A 19602-nucleotide genomic window follows, 5' to 3' on the forward strand; every position below is an offset into this window, starting at 1 on the left:
GATGCTCCTGATGAAACAAACCATGATGGCTAACTGTTATTCTTTAGTCTTAGCCTGATCCTTTAAACCTTATAGAGTGAGGGTTCCAAGAATTCTGAGAGATACCCAACTCCCTAGCACACATTCTCTTTGGCTATCTTCAAATTTCTATTAAGAAATCTTAAAGATAATTTTCATCCCAAATTCTACCACCAAACCATTATCATTTTCAATTTTTTTTTCTGTGATGCTCACTTTTTATCTTTTTACATATATTTTAAAATTTAGTTGTGGGGCTTCCCTGGTGGTGCAGTGGTTAAGAATCCACCTGCCAATGCAGGGGACACAGGTTCGAGCCCCGGTCTGCGAAGATCCCACATGCCTCAGAGCAGCTAAGCCCGTGCGCCACAACTACTGAGCCTGCGCTCTAGAGTCCATGTGCCACAACTACTGGAGCCCACGCACCTAGAGCCCGTGCTCTGCAACAAGAGGAGCCACCGCAGTGAGAAGCCCGCACACCTCAATGAAGAGTAGCCCCCGCTCACCACAACTAGAGAAAGCCCGCACGCAGCAACAAAGACCCAGCACAGCCAAAAATAAATTAATTAATTTGTTTAAAAAATTTAGTTGTAATAATATGAATACTCAGAATGAATTAAATTTGCAAATTTTTTTACTTTTTGTTTTTGTTTTTACAGGAAAGAAAAAAGATGGTCAAGGAAGCCCAGAGAGAGAAAAGAAAAAACAAAGTTCCTAAACATGTGAAAAAAAGAAAGGAGAAGACAGCCAAGACGAAAAGGGGCAGATAGAACCAGAACTGTATGATGTACAGTAATTTCCCATCACCTGCTCTCTGAGCTGCATCTGGAGGATGGGTTATTGATTTTAACTGAATGGTTATTACCACAATGTCCATGTGGACGGATTCACGTGTTTTCATGTAATCATGTAAAAAGCTCTAAGCTCTAGTGTTTAGGTCTAAGTCCTTAGCTCTTTATGGTATTGATAGAGGATTGTTTAAGCTACTTTTTTTTTTTTTTTTTTTTTGGCGGTACGCGGGCCTCTCACTGTTGTGGCCTCTCCCGTTGCAGAGCACAGGCTCCGGACGCACAGGCTCAGCGGCCATGGCTCACGGGCCCAGCCACTCTGCGGCATGTGGGATCTTCCCGGACCGGGGCACGAACCCGTGTCCCCTGCATTGGCAGGCGGACTCTCAACCACTGCGCCACCAGGGAAGCCCTAAGCTACTATTTTAATGAAGAACTTTATACAGTTTTACTTTTGTATATATTTTCTCCTGCAGTGTGGTTTTTGAAGCATCATAACTGTTTAAAAGGCACTTTGGGCAAACTTGGGCAAATTGTTTTTGCTTTGTACGTGTCAAAGACCCATCTGAAATCATTTGATTATAAGGCCACAGTTTCTATAAAAGGGGGTTTCACTGATTTAGAGAATTCAGTTGTTGATATAATCGTTCATCGCAACTTTGTTCTATGTGTATTGATGATTGTTTACAATAAGTTAGTCTTCATCTTTCATATTCTTTTTTGAGCTAGGACCTCCTAGTTTATAAGCTATTTCATGTTCAACTATGAGACCTGTTCATTCATTCATCAAATATTTGAGTATTTTAGGTGTGAGGATACAGCAGTAAATCCAAAGCAATTTCCATAGATAAACCTAGTTTCCCTTAAACCGAAGCTTGTACCTGCTTGTTTGAAAGTCAGTGGGTTATTGAGGGAGGGGCGGGTCTACTGGATAAAGCAGACAGAAGTTACTACCTTTAGCTGGTTTGCGTTTTAATAGGAAGACAAGGCATTAAACAAGTACAAAGCAGTCTATCAGCAGGCAATATATTCCGGGGGAGGGGAAGAAATAATGTAGAGAAGAGAATGCCTGGGGCGGTGGGAGAGTGCAGGTTTAAAACAGGCCACGCTGAGAGGCCATATTTGGGCAAATACTTGAAGGATGTGAGTCATGTGCATGTCGGGAGAGAAGAGCATTCCAGGCAAAGCAAACAGCAAGTGCAAAGGCCCTGAGGCAGAAGTGTGTCTGAAATGTTCCAGAAACAGGGAGCTAGAGCATCATAACCACAGCAGGAAGTAGCAGCTTAGATCAGGTGGTGGTATGTTCCTGGAAGGTTTTGAGCAGAGGAATGGTGTAATCTGACTTCTGTTTTGAAAGGGTCGTGATCCCTGGGGCTTCCAGGGAGAATGGACTAGGAGATGGGTGGGGGTGGACAGGCGGCTGGGTATGTACCGTGGTAACCCACGCTACAGAAGACGGAGGCTCGGTCCAGGATGGTAGCAGTGGACATGGAGAGAAGCGGTTGGATTCTAGGTAAAGCAGGCACGGTGAACTGGATGTGCCATGAGAAATGCCGATTTTAGTCCTTGAATCAAAGGCAATTTCCATAGATAAACCTAGTTTCCCTTAAACTGAAGCTTGCACCTGCTTGTTATTGAAGGAGGGGCAGGGTCAATTGAGCTTTTAAGTCAAATTTATTACGTTCATAATAGCCTCTCTTCCTGACTTGAACAAAGTTCAAAATATGAAGTATAATTTCAGCGAAACACAATTGTATGTCCTCTAAAATATTCTACAGTTAACACAACCAAAGAGAAAACAAAAAAGGAGGCTGAGCAATCCAGTACACCTTGAGGGATTCATCTTCAGGACCCCCCAATTCTCTCATGGGTTGGGTCTTACCTCCAGCCAGGCATGTTTGAATCAGGTGGTCGGGCTCCGCAGTGCCATCTTTGGTGAATCGAATGAAATCACTAGGCTTGGATTCAGTTTCACTGGGCAAAAGTGGTGTCGGCAGGATGGACACTCATGACCTGCTGCCAGGAGGAAGTGGCTTGTGACGTGCCAGGATTTGGGACTGTAGGGGATTCTGATTGGAGGAGCCTTTTCCTGACAGCTTGCTGATGTGGCTGTTGCCCCGTCTGGATTCTGGGCTGTAGCTGTGGCTGCGTGGGAACCACTGGTAGCATTCTTGCCAAACTAGTCTGAAACCCTTTCCCTTGTTTGTTTCTTGCCAGGAGGTCTGAAAGAAGCAGCCTCTTTGTAGGCAAACTTAACAGGGCTACTTTCTGGCTTTGACTGCAATAGAATTTTGAGCACTTGACAGGTTTTAGTGTCCCTAGATTATTGGTTGCGCAGTGACTTTCCATTGGGAGAGATGAGCTTTGGGGTCTCTTGATCCAAAGGCTGGGACACGATTTTGTCAGCTGTTGATGTATCTGGTTTTCTGTCCCATTTTGTTGATTTTCTAATCCCTTCAAAAATGCAGGTGTTTCTAAAAGTTTACTGTGAGGAATCTGGATGACTTCGTTGAAGCACGAAATCACAGCCATTTCCTCTGCGGCTCTACTTAATCTTCCTTCGATGAAGCAGTTTAGGAACAGAACTTTGCCTGGCCCAGGAGCTCCAGCATTTGAGCCTGGCCTTGGAGTGAAGAAGTGGGCACAGTGGCAGCTGGCTGCCTAGGTCTGATCAAACGCGAGTCCATGTTTGGGGCTGACATCACTTTTTCTTCAGCTTTCTCTACTCCTTGATGAAGATGGACTCAATCGGTCGAAGAACTTTGTAGTTTGGTACTAAGACTTGGAGAAGAACTCTCCTTTTCATGGGTTTCTGCTGACTTCTGTGCAAGCAGCTTGTTTCTTGGTTGCAGGCCTATCCTGTTTTGTGGCTGATTTCATTAACCTTTTGGCTCAAAATGAAGAGATGAAGAAGTTCTTCTAGAAGCTGGTAAAAATTCACTTGAAGGACATCTCAAATGTCATGGGCTCTGAATGTTGACATTTCTAAAAATCCTTTTGGTTTTCAAGAGCTTGACAGATTTTCTAATTTTTAGTTGTTTATACACATATAAATAAAGACCAGGAACATTCATTCAGAGCTTGATTTGACTTCTGGGGTTTACTTTTTGATGATGAAAGGGTCGCATGAATCAGCAGGTATGGTCTGCTGGTATGGTCAAGGTGTGGTCTCCTGTGAAGATTTCCTGTGACCACATCAAATGGCTAAGATTTTCAACCTTTGGTGATCGTAAAACAAGAGCTCTCCGTGTTCTGTCTCTTGAATTGGATTAGGTTATTACATTCCTAATCCATTTTGGTTGGAGTTTTTAACTTCCATATCCTTTGGGTTTGTGTTACCTTGGACATCAGGGCTTTTATTTTAGTGCTCCAGGGAAATTATAGTGTTGTGTCTGAAATCATTTAAGCTAGTTTCCGAAGGAAAAGATACCTTTCTTGCGTCTGTGTTCTCCAGAGATCTTAGTCGCAGTTGGTAGTGCTGTGGGAAGCTCTGGGCTTGAACTTGGAGAATGAAGACTTGAACTCGTGGAATTTTTGGTTTTCGGCTTTCCTTCATTTTCTGTGTCACTCCACATCCTGCTTTGACTGCTGGCAGGCCGCGGTCGTGAGGAGGTGGCCCTCGTACCGCCTGGAATAGCCACACACCCACAAAATCCTTTCTCTCTCCTTCTTTCCCAGAATGGCAAGGGCATCATCCGTGTGTGAGCGCAGCTATTTCTAGCTCTCTGAGAGCTTTCTACCCTCTTATCAATGCACCTGAATAACTTTAAGGCCGAGCAACTTAATCATCTCGGGGTGAAACTTTAACCTTTACACATTTTCTGCATAGCTGTCTTGGAGTCATAAACTTGTCAGTGAAAAAGTGGTGGGTCCTTGGGGTCCAAGTGCAGCAGCTGGAGAGGCGGGCAGGCAGAGGATGGGCTGTTGAAAGTACGCATGGGGGTTGCCCTTGAGGGTAGCATCTGTGCTACAGCCGTGGGCGTGAGTGGCTGCATAGGGGAGCATCAGAGGCTTAGGTCAAGGAACTGAGGCCAGGGTTTTGGAAGGACCATCTGTGTTGGGACAGGGCCTAGTTTTAGAGTGTCAGTGAGTGACATGCCTGAATCTTCAGTGGGCTGGGAGAGGGGTGACGTGGACGCCTGTAATGTTGGGGGGAGGTGAGTGGTGTCGGATGACGTCAGTGCCCTCCAGAGAGCCAGGGTTTAAATGGGGCAAGGAGAGGGGAACCCTCAGAGGAGACGCTGAGGATACGAGGCTTTTTGCTGGTGTCTGACCCCACCTGGGTTCCCGACGGCACTGCGGGGAGTGTTTTGGGATGGAGAAGAGTAGGAAAAGCCCCGTTGTGGGGTTGGATGCTTCTGGGTCTGAGGACCTGACCCCATTAAGGAGGCAGATGTCACAAGCACATGGAGATAAAGAGTAGTGCCTGCCTCATGGACTTCTTGTGAAGGACACAGGAGAGCCACAGGGAGCTTGGCAAGGGCTGGATCAGGCTGGTGAACCTGGACTCAGTCATTCAAGATGGAGCAGTCCGACCCCTTGGTGTTCCTGCAGTGATGTGAGAAGAGGTTCACAGAACCTAGAAAGTATCTTGCCTCCCCCCAGAAATGGTGAACCTCAACCCATGTAGCCGCCAGCTGTAATCAGCAGTTTACAAAGTATACAGCTCACAGGAACAGGATAAATGATGCTGGGAGGATACAGTCAACCGAATTCAGAATAAGGTGGCGGGCGGGGGAAGAAGAGGGAGAGCTATGATAAAGAGGTCCAGGAGACATTTCCCAATGCTGTGGATTTCACTTGGATCCTGATTAGATCAAACCAACTGTAAAACGATGGACTGTTTGGGGGTTTCTTTTTAGACAAATAGGGAAAACTAAAAATGGAGGAGGTGTTAGATGATAGTAAGGGATTGTTAATTTTACTGGGTGTGATAGTGGTATTTTTAAAAATGGTTCTCTCAGAGTGTGGACTGAAGTCTTTATGGGTGAGATGGATAGAATGCCTGCGATTGTTTCAAAATTCTCCATCCTTGACCGACTCCTAAAGGAAAGTGGTGGATGAAGCAGAAATAGCAGGAGGTCAGTAGTTGCTAAAGCAGAGTAATGGGTATGTAGGGATTTATTTTACTCTTCTCTCTCTGTAACAATTTCTGTAAGAAAAAAGGGTGTTTTTTTTTACTGAGTCGAAGTAAATATATTAAGTATTTAAAACAGGGCTTGTCACATAGTAGGACTGTGTTACGCAAGTATCTATATTTTTATTTTATTCGTTATTCTTTTGTTTGTTTGTTTGTTTTTGCGGTACGCGGCCCTCTCACTGTTGTGGCCTCTCCCGATGCGGAGCACAGGCTCCGGATGCGCAGGCTCAGCGGCCATGGCTCACAGGCCCAGCCGCTCGGCGGCATGTGGGATCTTCCCGGACCGGGGCACGAACCCGTGTCCCCTGCATCGGCAGGCGGTCTCTCAACCACTGCGCCACCCGGGAAGCCCTACTCGTTATTCTTAAGAAACTTTTTTTGCCCAGGCATCAAGGTTTAATCATCTGGGCCAAAGAAGTAGCTCTAGGTAGAACTGTGATGGCTTCTGGTACTGGCCCAGCTCGGCAATGTCACTTGAAATGCCTTTTGTAGGCAGTTCGAGAGCTTGTATATTGAACAAATGCTGACAGAAGTTTTAGTGCTGCCAAGCCTGACCCTTGTTTTAACATATGTCACCTTCTCGGTGACCTGTCCTAACCACTCTGTCTGGATTTGCAGTCTGCCCCCTTAACTAAGGCCCCTACACACCTTATTACCTTTGCTCTGCATCGTTTTTCTAAAGCTCCTCTAACTAACTTACAGGTAGACCTCGTTTTATTGCACTTCACAGATAATTGCGGTTTTTACAGATTGAAGGTTTGTGGCAACCCTCTGTTGAGCACGTCTGTCTGTGCCATTTTTCCAACAGCATTTGCTCACTTTGTGACTCTGTTACATATTTTGATAGTTCTCAGAATCTTTGAAACCCTCTACCAGCAGAAAGATTACATCTCGCTGACAACTCAGATGATGGTTAACTTTTTTTAGCAATAAGGGCTTTTTTAATCACTTGTTTTAGACACAATGCTATTGCACACTTACAGACTACAGTCTAGTATAAACATCACTTTTTTATGCACTGGGAAACCAAAAAATCCACGTGACTTGCTTTATTGCGCTACTCGCTTTATTTGGTGGTCTGTAGCCGAGCCCACAGTATGTCCGAGCTCTGCCTGTACTTACATGCTGAATTTTCTCATACGTATTGTGTGTCTTCCCTCACCTCCCAACCTCTTCCTAGAATGTAAGCTCCACAGGGGCAGGGATTTTTATCTTTGTTCAGTTTTGTATCCCAGCACCTAGAATTGTGTCTAAAATACCGTAAATGCTCAATAAATATTTAAGGGAATAATACGTTGTGTTTCTTAAAGGTGGAGCTGTGACATCAATTGGATACACACCCCACCACCCCCCCATGATGATAAATATGAAGACTAGGGGTTGATGTGCATTGACTTGTGCCCTCTAGCCTTCCCTTCAGTGACCAGGGGTGCCCACTGTAAGGTGACTGACCTACGCCTGGGGACTACAGCGCTGCCACTGCACAGTCTTCTGTCCTCAGACCCTCGGCATCAGCACAGCTCTCCAGCCAATGGAACAGGTGCATTTTAAACTGGATTGTTGTTTTGACTTTGACCACGTGAGACCATTTGACTGTTATCCAAAGTGCTTGGGCAACAATGGATCGACTGATGAGTTATTCAATCCCAAATCACCATAATGTAGGAGAATGGGAGACCTGATATAAGCCTAGGCTTATAGTCACACATTTTGCCAACTCTTCCCAAATATGGACTGAAAGTTTTGAAAATAAGTTGATCTTAAGAGATGGTTCTGGTGGTGGTCTGTGAGAACTGTTCCAGATACAGATGTATTTTTGATGTATTTGTGGGGGGAGGTGGGCTCCACTTCCTACTCTGCCATCTTGACCTCCTCAAGGGATGGTTCTGAGTTTGAACTAGGCCTCTGCTTCCTTGAGAAGCTGACCAACTCCCACAGTGAAGCACCGTCAACAGGGCATAAAACAGGACCCCAGCCCCAGGGGTGGGCATGATTGTCAGTAGGTGCCTGGTCTGGCCCAACATGGTTTTTCAGTAAATGATACCAATATTGGCGGTGATGTTGGGAGCCTCCCTCCTGCTGCTGGGCATGTGAATGTGGTCAAGGCTAGCCGGGGCAAGTTGCAGGAATGGATAAGGCACTTTCCGTTGGGGGAAGATTTCTCGTCTGTGGATTGCGGGAATTGGACCAGATAGCCATCAAATTCCTCCTTTACAATTCTATTATCTTTAAACATGTAGCATGGACTTCCCTGGTGGCTCAGTGGTTAAGAATCCGCCTGCCAATGCAGGAGACACGGGTTCGAGCCCTGGTCCGGGAGGATCCCACATGCCGCGGAGCAACTAAGCCCGTGCGCCACAACTGCTGAGCCTGTGCTCTGGAGCCTGCGAGCCACAACTACTGAGCCTGTATGCCACAACTACTGAAGCCTGTGTGCCTGGAGCCCATGCTCCGCAACGGGAGAAGCCACTGCAATGAGAAGCCCGCGCACCGCAACGAAGAGTAGCCCCCGCTCACCACAACTAGAGAAAAGCCCACACGCAGCAACGAAGACCCAATGCAGCCAAAAATAAATATAAAAAATAATAAATTTTAAAAAAAAGTGTAGCACAGATGACTCTTATTGAAAGGAGTTGCCAGTAGGTATTTTTGGGACTTCCCTGGCCATCCTGTGGTTGGGACTTGGCGCTTTCTCTGCCAGAGCCTGGGTTTAATCCCTGGTCGGGGAACTGACATCCCGCAAGCTGCGAGGCGTGGCATGAAAAAACGAAAAAAAAAACATTTTCAGAGAGAAGGAAAGGGGTCTCAGATGAAGGCTTGAAGAGGAATACAGAATGAAAAATAAAGCACGTGTGAGGGCAAATAAATAACAGCCATTGATTGTTAAAAAGAAAAGAAAAGAAATTGTGTTTTACAGGAGTCCTGGATATTGCTAAACAAAGTGCTGTAGTTTTATGGATGACCAAAGGCCTCAAATTTCGTGCTCAAAGAAGTTTCATGTTTTTCTCATGGATACTGCACACTGTGTGTTATCTATTTCTGATTATGATTTCTGGCTTTATATAAAATTAATAAAGCAACTGACAGAGTGAAAAAAAAAAGCATATCAATGATTTAGAAAAGGCCCTTCAGCGGCCAAAGGACCAGGTTAGAATTACATCTCTTAAAACAGTTTGTTTATTAAAATACAATAAGTGGGTTTAAGGTGCCAATTATATCCCACAGGCCAGGTTTGCTTTTCACCTGTATCATAGTCTCATAAGGCAATTTTTTTTTTTTTACCGTGTGCCATTTGAATTTAATGATGGGAATTCTGTTCATTGTCCTGCAATAATCTTTGCTCCTCTGGAGGGAGATATTTGCCTAAGTTCTTATCATTAATGTCCTGTGAGCTGCAGGAATGGCCCGTGGACTATTGATTGCACAGGAGGCATAAGACTAGTCAAGTTCATGTCTTTACCTTCTCCTTAAAGGATTAAATGAATGGATCCTTATGACAGCAGGTGCATGTTTGGTGGTTGATGTTTAAATTAATCCTTTGCAAGAGCTCCTGAAGAAAAAGCTCCTCAATAACATTTCCTAGAAGTTGTAATTCATTTAATCAGGAGTTGTTCGTTTTACTTTGAAATTAGACACATACTTGAAGCAAAGAATATCAACCACACACAAAAAGACTCCTGAAAAGCCTTAGACTGGAAATTTGATCTGTTATTAACTTGTGACGCTCACTTCATCTTTCTGGGCCTCAGTTTCCTCATCTGTGAAACGATGACATTGGGGAGATGAAGCCTGTGATCGTTCTTGAGCTGCACTCTCCACATGGTATCCACGGGCCACATGTGACAGTCAAGTTTTTGCAATGGTGCTAGTCTGGACTGAGAGTGTAAAATACACACCGGATTTTGAAGACTTAGTATGAAAATAATATATATATATATAAAGTAACTTTGTAATTTTTTCATATTGATTTCTTGTTGGAATAATAATATTCTGCATGTATTGGGTCAAATAAAGTAAATTAGAATTAATTTCACCTATGTTTACTTTTCTTGTGGGGTAGACAATTTTAAATGACATGTGAATATGTGGTGTATAGGACAGAGCAACATACAAAGGAAGGAATGAGCAAGATTTTCCCCAGAATCTATCTCAACCCATCTTCTACAAGAGAGTTTTAATATTTCACATTCAAAAATATATTTCTGAGGGCAAAATTGCCATTCTAATTGGCTTAAATACAGATCGTATATACGGTGTATGAGGGACAATAGGTCTTTTTAAAAATAAACAAGTAAAAGGAGACATTAGGACTTCCCTGGTGGTGCAGTGGTTAAGAATCCACCTGCCAATGCAGGGGACACGGGTTTGAGCCCTGGTCCGGGAAGATCCCACATGGCCACGGAGCAACTAAGCCCGTGCGCCACAACTATGGAGCCTGAGCTCTAGAGGCTGCGAGCCACAGCTACTGAGCCCGCGCCACAACTACTGAAGCCCATGTGCCTAGAGCCCGTGCTCCACAACAAGAGAAGCCACTGCAACGAGAAGCCCGTGCACCACATCAAAGAGCAGCCCCCACTCGCCGCAACTAGAGAAAGCCCGTGCGCAGCAACGAAGACACAACACAGCCAAAATTTAATTAATTAATTAATTAATTTTTAAAAGGAGACGTTAAATACTTGTTTTTTCCCCACAGAATTTTGTGCGCTTGTTGGTTTGCTCCTCAAACTTTCCTACCGAGAGGGATTCACCGAGACAGAAGAACATGGCCCCAGGATGCCTTCCACTCCACTTCCAGGCAGGCCTTTTTTTTTGAATGTCTTAAAGCTTAAGAGATTTTAGCTTAAAAGACAAAATCCATGTGAGTTTTGCATTCATCATAAATTTCTGTTAAGAACTTTGGGGAAAAGTTTTAAATTATCATCAAGTAATATCGATGCTCTAAGAAGTGGTGCCTCACGTATAACCCGAGGTTTCCTTGGTCCACATCAGGACCATCATAATCATATTTTATTTTAAAGTCAGTTGCTAGTGAGGATAGTGTAGCAGGATTCTTGCTTGTAAATTGCAGAATAACAGTGTCCATTATATTGCAGTAAGGATTAAATGAGATTTAATGCAGACAGGTCATTTAGCACACACTAAATGTTTCTAAAATATAAGTATTGGCTATTATTCTCCTTTGGTTCCTAATAGGGGCCGTTCCACATAAAATGAAGGACAGAGGCTAAAGACTTTTTCTTAGAGAATGCTGACTGTACTGGGATGGCTCACATCAAGTTATAACATTGTATCAGGACTGCCATTATACCAGTGGGATACCGGTTTCATTTACAGTTTTGTTCATATGTGTGCAGGTGTTAGTAGGAGCCCGTGTGTCCTAACTGAGAAAGTCCCAGATTTGAATGAAGAAATCCTGAAATTTAGTCCAGGATCTGCTACTCCTTTTTATTTATAACTTAACCCTGTCTATGAAGAACTGGTAAATGGTCTTTAGTAAACAGCATATTCAATACTATCGCTAAAATGAACAAAGCCGTTTGGAGGAAGGGAGACGTGAATACAGCAACAACCTATAGGCTGATACACTTGTTGCCTGGCTGAATTTCCTCGTGTGCTGGGCATGGAAAAGTCATTTGACATAAGCCCTTGTGTCTCATCTCCTTAACGAGGGTGACTGCTAAGGCCTAAGCACTGAACTGGCCAGACAGCCTGACTTCACATTCCACCTGTTGGCATTTGAAGTCAGCCTAGTTTCAAATTCCACCTCCACTATTTGCTAGCTGGACAAACTTGGTCAAACCAAACTTTCTGAACTCGCTCCTTCATCTGAAACGAGCCTGGTACTCAATTAATATTGGTTTCCCCTAAGAATTCGAGGAAATGCTAAGGCAGGTTCCCTCGCAGTGTCACTTTCTTGCTCCGTTTCTCTCTTCCAGAAGGAATACGTTTTATTTTACCAACAGGGTAACTGGGAACTTAAGAACGGAGAATTCCAGAGCGAGTGGTCTAAGTCCATGGACAGCCCTTGGAGAAGTGAGGAGAAAATGACCTTCACCACCAACAGGTTGCTTCTGGAATAGGGTTTTAGGAGCAGATGAGGGGTGGGCATTCCCTGGTGGTCCAGTGGTTAGGACTCCGCCCTTCACTGCAGGGGGCACGGGTTCGATCCCTGGCCAGCCAGAGGGCGGGGGATGCGGGAGGGGAATCTAGTTAGAAGCAAATTACTGGACAAGGAGCAGATGAGGACCAAACGTACATGGTGGATTTCCATGGAAGGAGCCTCAACGGGGCAGAGGGCAGGGGACTGCCGGAGGGGTGAGGTGGGAAGTGCAGAGATGGGTAGAAAGGGGAGGGTGGAGGAGTCCGAAAGCCAAACTCCCAGACTGGGCAGTTTCACTTGTGCCAGCCCCCGCCCTAGCTTAAAAGGGTGGGCGGAGTCGGCCTCATCCTGGTAGAAAACCGCTCCCTGTTTTGGGGCCTGGGATCTCTGCCTGATGCTTGGGAGGCTCAGGTGGTGCTGGTTTGGCACCCACCCTAGCACCTGAGCAGGAGAGGCCGGCCTTCCCAGCTAGGTGAAGGGGTGCGTGCTCACCCCAGGGGCAGGGCTGGGGCTGAGGCTGTGAGATCAGCTGAGCGCTGGACTCCCCGCCCCCTGGGACCCGAGTGTCTCTGGGCAGGCTGGCCATGTTGTAATTAGGATTTTCTGCCGTAGAGCCGTGGGTTGATTTGGGGGATGGTCGTTTTTCTGGTTTTGCTTTTTGGCTGCTTTTTGTTTGGTTTGGTTGGTTGTAGCTTCATGGCAGCCTATGGAGCATCTAGTTACCCCACTTAGTGGAAAGTGGAAAGCCGGTGGCCCTTGCTTTCACCCGGAAGCCCACTCTGGTTAGGATTTCTCTGTCCCCTCCTGCAGGAGCTTTGCTGCTTCTTCCCCAGTTTATGAACGAGTCTGCTTTGTTTGCTGCTTTTAGCCTGTGCTCGCCAGAAAAGCAGTGAGCAGTCTTGGCCATTAGCTGGATTCACTCTCCCAGCATCTCTCTGAAATACCTTTGACCTCGGGGCATGGTTCTGAGGCCCTGGGATGACCCAGAGGGGGCTGAAATCCTCCTGCCTCTGGAGTCTGGGCTCAGGAAACAGAGAGCAGGTTCTCTGGGGACAGTTCTCCAGGATGAGGCAGTTTCTCAAGGTGTCACAGAGACGGAAATCTAGCTCTCTTGACTTGAATGGGCTTGTTAGGAGTCCAGGAAAAAAAGAAAACAATCCTTCAAAGATCTTAACAATGGGAAAACATTTTTGTAACAAAGAAAGGGCAAGTCCCTACAAGAAGGCAAGTAACAGAAGAGATCTCCGGATGGTTGTATTTGGGGTATGAAATTTCAGCTGCTTCTACCTTCAAGCCCAAGGGAGGCCCCACCCAGCCTCAGTGGGCTGTCCTGGTCCAACCACCTTATGCTAGGCACGTTGCCAGCCAGTATCAGCATCCCAGCATGCAGAGGAGTCTGTTGTCCAGACCATGAGGATTGAGGGGGAGAAGAATCCGAGTAGACACAGTAGGGGTGCTTTGGATACAGCTGTTCGAGGCTGGGTGTGGGTGAGGCTGCCTGAGGCCACTGGAGCTGGATGCTGGCCAGAGCTGCATCACATTGAGGCAGCGTGAGCATTGCCTGCACGTGATGGAAACCCATGTGTCCCCAGAAGATAGAGGACAATGAAGAAGGTCACCCAGTGCTCGTGGACGGGGGTGGCGCAGGATCCATCTGGCCTTTTAGGAATGTGCGAGGCCAGTGTCTGTGGACGTTCCCAGTAGCAGAACCTGCAGACAGAAGCCAGCCCGACATAGCTAGGGTTGCCGGCTAGGTGGATGGAGGTGGGTGAGGATCAGGCCGTCTGGGATTTGGTTGTCTGTCCTCTCCGGCTGCTCTTCGTGGTGGAGCTCCCCTCCTTCAGACCATCTCCTTGAAGCAGGCAAGAAAGATGAGGGGGACCAGGCAGTGGGAAGAGCTTTGAGGCCCCTCCTGGCGGAGGCCCATTTTGTCATCCCCAGCTCCGGGCGGCGGGGCTGTCATAGACTCTGTAACCTGGATGTAGAAACAGGATCCACTTTCCCATGGCCCGTAAGGATCTTTCTTGGAGGGGTTTTAGATGCTCTCTGCCACACACAATTCCAAGAAGACCAGAGGAAGGAGGAAAGTTCTGGATGTGACGGTCAGCCCTGCTCTGGTTCTGAGGACGACAGTCCGGCTGCGGCAGCTTGACTGTCCCTCCCACATGAGTGTCTGGGCTGCTCTGGGGCTACTTCCCAGCCTCCGCAGGCCACGCAGCTGCTCACAGGCCTCTTAGGCATCTGTGCGTCTGTTCTGGGTTGTGTGGTGGTTGGGTTTTTGAAGTAGGAAATGTAAACAGCTGAATGAAACACCATCCAGAGCCCTCCTTGCTCTGGTTTACGATCTTTCAAGCTCCATTCTTGGGGAGGCCTTGACCACACAAAGTCCAGTCTGAGGTCCCAACAGAGGTTTGACAGCGGGCAATACATTTTTACAATAAACAGAGATTTGCATACCTTGGATTCTCTTTCTGACATCCATGCCCCCATCAAACGAATCTCCCTGCAAATAAATAGAAAGTCAGTGAAAATCAACACTAACCATGTAGTTCATTCTCTCTCTCCCTCTTTTTTTTTTCTGAATTGAATATTATTCTAAACCTACTGATAATATGCTATTGAGAGATATACAAGATGTATACTATAGCTACTGCCCTTAATGTTACTGCTTTCTTATGGAATAAAACACACACACTGGCTGCCAGCATCCGGAAGCCTCGCGCAAGCGGGGAGCTTTGATCGCTTCACCCCTCAGTGTGTGAACGTTCAAGCCATCCTCTGCCCTCAGTACAGTCTCCTGACCCCTAACTGTGCCTGGTGTCCCCCGGTCCAGAGAGCCTCTCCTTCAGCTTCCCCTGGCAATAGACCTCCCCGCTGTTGCCATGGGGGAGGTGCAGTCGTGGAGTGGGGGAGGGGATCCGTGGATCTAACTGCTTCTTAAACAGCTTTCATCCTCCCCCTCCCGAGGAGGAAAGTCACACCTCCTTTACTGCTGGTTCCTGGGACCCCCGGTACTGCCATTCCCCGCATCGTTTAAGGATCCTGGGCTGTAAGTCAAGCTGTTCTCAGCTTCCCCCGTTGATTACTCAGTCTTTTCAGGTCAGCAAAGTCACTTACCACTGTCCATCTGTTTTCCAGCTTCCAAGGTTTTATTTTGTCTCCTCTCTCATTCTCCCTGGCCATGTGCCGGTTTTGTTTCTTTGGTTTTTAGCACTTCAGGAGGAATGAAATGAGTTGTGTGTGCTCATCATGTATCTTTACCCAGAACTGCATCTCAGATTCTAACAGAACTGTTTGCTTAATGAAGGATATACAAACAGCAGAGATGGCCTGGAGATCTTTTTTTTCTTTGGTGTGAGACCCTACTAGAAAAGGAAATAAAAAATTACATTTCGGGGGCCTCCCTGGTGGCGCAGTGGTTGAGAGTCCGCCTGCCGATGCAGGGGATACGGGTTCGTGCCCCGGTCTGGGAGGATCCCATATGCCGCGGAGCGGCTGGGCCCGTGAGCCATGAATGCTGAGCCTGCGCGTCTGGATCCTGTGCTCCGCAACGGGAGAGGCCACAGCAGTGAGAGGCCCGCGTACCCCCCCCAACACACACACACAATTACATTTCGATGAATGCATAATTCTTTTATCTCTATTTTATCTTAAGGATCTTTTCAAAGCAGGCCAAGGAAGGTCAAGGAGAGGTAGTATTAATTCATTATGGACAGATTTCAGGTCTCTCTCTCTCTTTTTAATTGATAAAACTTTAAAGATCATACATATTTTCACTTATGACAATGGAAAAAAAGGATCACAAGAGGACAGGGTTACTTGGTGGGCAAAAGACCAGCAGAATTTTATCAGTCACATTGCTTAGAATTGCCAGCACATGGTGGTAATAAAAAGCAGAGGGAGTTTTAATTGGCTATTATTGTCGTTAAATTCTTTGCAGGCAAACCCATCCCTTATTGTCTGTACCCTCAATAATGTCTCCCTCTCCTAGGACACCACTGCTTGGAGGTTCTGGTTGAGGATCCTGGGAAAAGAGACTTGTAGTGATGATGTGGAGATTTGAGACTTCAGGCAGAAAATGGCAAGTTTCTGGGCTTTCAGAAATTTTAAAACTTCAGAAACTAAAAATTGTTGGCGGTTCTTCATATTATTTCATCTCTATAAAATTCTGAACGTGGAAAGAATGTGTTTCCTCATATTCTTCTCCATTTAGTCATGCATTTAATACATATTTATTGAGAACAAATTGTGTGCCAGCCCTGTGCTGGGACTTGAGGGATGCAAGGCTATTTAAGACTTGTCTCAGGGAGTTAGTCTGGAGTCCAGCTGGAGAGAGAGACGTCTTCTTAAAAAATGCACTAGAGGTACCATGTGAAACGTGATATAGTAGGGGTTTTCCCAACTACACAGTCCATAGGAGGCCCAGAGAAGGATGGTATTGATTTTGCCTGGGGGCACAGGAGGCCTTCGGCTGGAGAGGGTGTCCAGATAGTAGACTAGCTCGGACAGAGAAGGGGTGTCCTGGTGGGAAATGAAATCATTAAGGATGCTGAAGAGTAGGGTGAGTTTGGGGGCCAAGGTGCTTCAAAAGGATTTAAATTGATTTTTTAGGCAAGTGGATTTCAAAATCAGGTCCATGGCAGGGCTACCCTCTTACCACTCATTGGAGATCCTGACTTGGCCTTTCTTGGGTCCTCTGAGTCTCCATTTTTAAAAAAGCTCTCAGGTCTATTAACCAGGTTTAGAAACCATTGCTCTAGGCAGTGCAGTCCCCCTGAAGGAATGTTAAGGAGAAAGAGAACATAACAGATTGGCATTTTAGAAATATCCCTTTGGCCGCAATGTGGAAGTTGGACTGGGCAAGAGACTGGAGACAGAAAAGCCACTTTGGAGGCTAACGAGAAAGTCGGCCTTTCAGAGGCAGTGGTCCTCGGGCTGGCGAGGATTCGACTTGACAGCCCGTGAAGAAGCAGCCGTAGGGACGGGAGGAGAGCAACTCACTGACTCCCAGGTTTGCGGCCCTGGTGGCGCCAGGGGAGACAGCGGTACAAGCCACCGAGGTGGGTAATCAGGACACGATCAGGTTTGGGGAGACGGAACACGATACCTCGGGGGAATAATGAGTTTGCAAGTGCGTAAGTCGATGCGGTGATGTGGGAGCTGCCACTTGGGGGAGGGGCGAAGAGGAGGGTTTGACATGATAGGAATAAGTGGGTGTGAGGGGCAGACGCGGGAAGAGAACATTGCTTTCAACATTGAAGGCAGGCAGGACAGTGCACGTGGGGTGGAAGAAGGTGGAGGACTCAGGAACCGTGGCAAACAGGAGCAACCAGGGGGACGGGAGGAAGATGAAGGGTTAAGTGTCCCCCAAGCAGATGAGGACAGCCTGGAAGAAGAAGGGTGTGTTCAGCCGAGCCCCGCTCTCCCCCGAGGCCCCCTGGGAGCGGGTGGCCACGTGCCCAGAGGGGAAGGGAAGAGCTGGGGATCTCCCTCAATTACTTTTAATCTCCTTGCAGATTCTGTCAGGACTCAGCAGCGTTTTCTCCCAGAGACAAAAGCTGGCAGATGCTTGGGGTCTGGGTGGAGCTCCCTCAGCCTTTTGCTGAGTGAGAAGCTCCTGCAAAGCTTTGGTGTCCTGGCTTTAAAGGAACTGGGCTTTCCAGCCTCTGGGAAGAGGCTAGCTCTGAGCAGTGCATTGCCGTGTACATTGCTTCTGATTTTGGCAGGATACGCCCAGGGCTCAGTAATCATTCTAGACACTGCGAAAAAGAGAAATGACACTTAAAGGGAAAAAATACATTTTTTCCCCATATCCTATGCTCTCCGCTCTTTGAGCTTTCAGTTTAAATGGTTCTTTATGGTTATTAATGAAGGGTAATCAAGGACCCCTATTAGGAGATAAAATATATTTTATTTTTTAAGCTTTTTTTTCAGCCACCAAGATTTAGTGGGGGGGGGGCGTTTCTTAATCATATATATATATATATATATATATTTATTGAAGTACAGTTGCTGTACAATATTATATAAGTTACAGGTGTAGAATATAGTGATTCACAATTTTTTTAGTGCTTCACAGTTTTAAGGATTTATAGATTTATAGTTATTATAAACTATTGGCTATATTCCCCATGTTGTACAATATATCCTTGTAGCTTATTTTATACCTAATAGTTTGTACCTCTTACACTCCTACCCCTATCTTGCCCCTCCCCCCTTCCTTCTCCCCACTTGTAATCACCAGTTTGTGTTCTATATCTGTGAGTCTGCTAAAGATTTAGTATTTTTGATCTGAAGATTTCAGGCCTCATTAGGGACACAAAGGAATTAATCTATTCAGCACTCCCTGTAAAGTAGGGAAGAGCAATCCTCTCCGTTTTGTGGAGCTATTTTTTTGGACAGATGATTTTGGATAGATAATCAGGTGCTAGGAGTACATTCACTCACTTATTCATTCAGCAGATATTTATTAGCTGCCTACTCTGTACATAATCGTGTATATGAAACTCGGCCCTGCCCGCAGGGACACAGCCAGCCGGGGAGACGTGATGTGCCATACGCACCAAGTTTTAAAACGCTGCCAAGATAAGGCTTAGGCCATTGCTGTCAAAACGAAAGGCAGAAGGTAGGAGCTTCTGTTGTTAGGTCTGTCTGTCCTGGAGAGGCTGCTGGAGAAGACGGCCTGGGAGCGAGATACAGCAGAGTGGCCTCTGCTGTGAGCTAGCCCTCGCCCTCCTCTGCTCTGGAACGGGTGTAACCCTGTCTCCCTAACAGCTGTTGAAAGCACGAAGTTACGTGTGCCTGATGTTCTTCCCTGTCGTCCCCCACCCAAACCCCGGCTCACACTGCGTTTGCAACAGCCTGCATCCTTGGCTGCCACCCTCACTGGCTGTGTCACCGTGACATCCCACCGTGGCACATCGTGGGGACTTTGTAAATATTTGTTGAATGAGGAAATAAAGAGCATTGTGGACAGAGAGTAGAGTGTGGCCTGAGCAGAGACTGAAAAGCGCTTGGGGTGCTCAGAGGAGAGAGAGAGTCAACCTGCCTGGCTGGGGTAGAGGGCGTTGGGGGAGAGAACAGTGGTGGGCAGATGCGGACCCCCCTGGGGCACGTCCTACATGTCCGTGCATCAGGCTGAGGATCCGATGTTGTCCTGCTCGTACCAGGGAGACACGGAACGGTTTAGAGTCGGGGTGGGGGGGGGGGCGGGGAGGGGAACTGACAGGGAGATGTGGGGCAGAGGTCAGCCTGGGTCGCTGTGTGGGATGAGGGGACAGGGCGAGGGGAGGGAGCAGAGAGCAGTGAGCACTGTGACAGGAGTCCGGGGGCTAGGATGCTGGCCGCTGCCACAGGGCGAATACAGAGGCAAGGATACAGTTTAAAGAGATATGTGTCTGTGTTCCCCTAAAGAGCATTTTAGCCACTGAGGGGACAATGACATAATTTAAAAATCCAAACAAGTTTTATCCAGGCTGTACCAGAAGGACCTAAGCTTCTGAGCAAGGATTGACCTGAAGCTCTGATCTTTGACCCCCAAGGACGCCTCTCTGGTA

At 46.7% G+C, this 19602-nt stretch overlaps 1 protein-coding gene across 4 annotated transcripts in view; it reads left to right on the top strand.

The window, feature by feature from the left end:
- RIOK1 (RIO kinase 1) overlaps nt 1-7237 on the top strand; it is a 30026-nt gene extending 22789 nt beyond the window's left edge. For 3 of the 4 annotated variants that reach the window (XM_060109271.1, XM_060109273.1, XM_060109274.1), the window contains one exon: nt 678-7237. In XM_060109271.1, coding sequence (XP_059965254.1) covers nt 678-788 — 111 coding nt within the window. In that variant the 3' untranslated portion in view covers nt 789-7237. The remainder of the gene's footprint in view (nt 1-677) is intronic. The other variant, XM_060109272.1, reaches the window with a different exon arrangement.
- The last annotated feature ends 12365 nt before the right edge of the window (nt 7238-19602 follow it).

The sequence above is a fragment of the Mesoplodon densirostris genome, chromosome 10 (assembly GCF_025265405.1).
Source record: "Mesoplodon densirostris isolate mMesDen1 chromosome 10, mMesDen1 primary haplotype, whole genome shotgun sequence".
Lineage (NCBI taxonomy): Eukaryota > Metazoa > Chordata > Mammalia > Artiodactyla > Ziphiidae > Mesoplodon > Mesoplodon densirostris.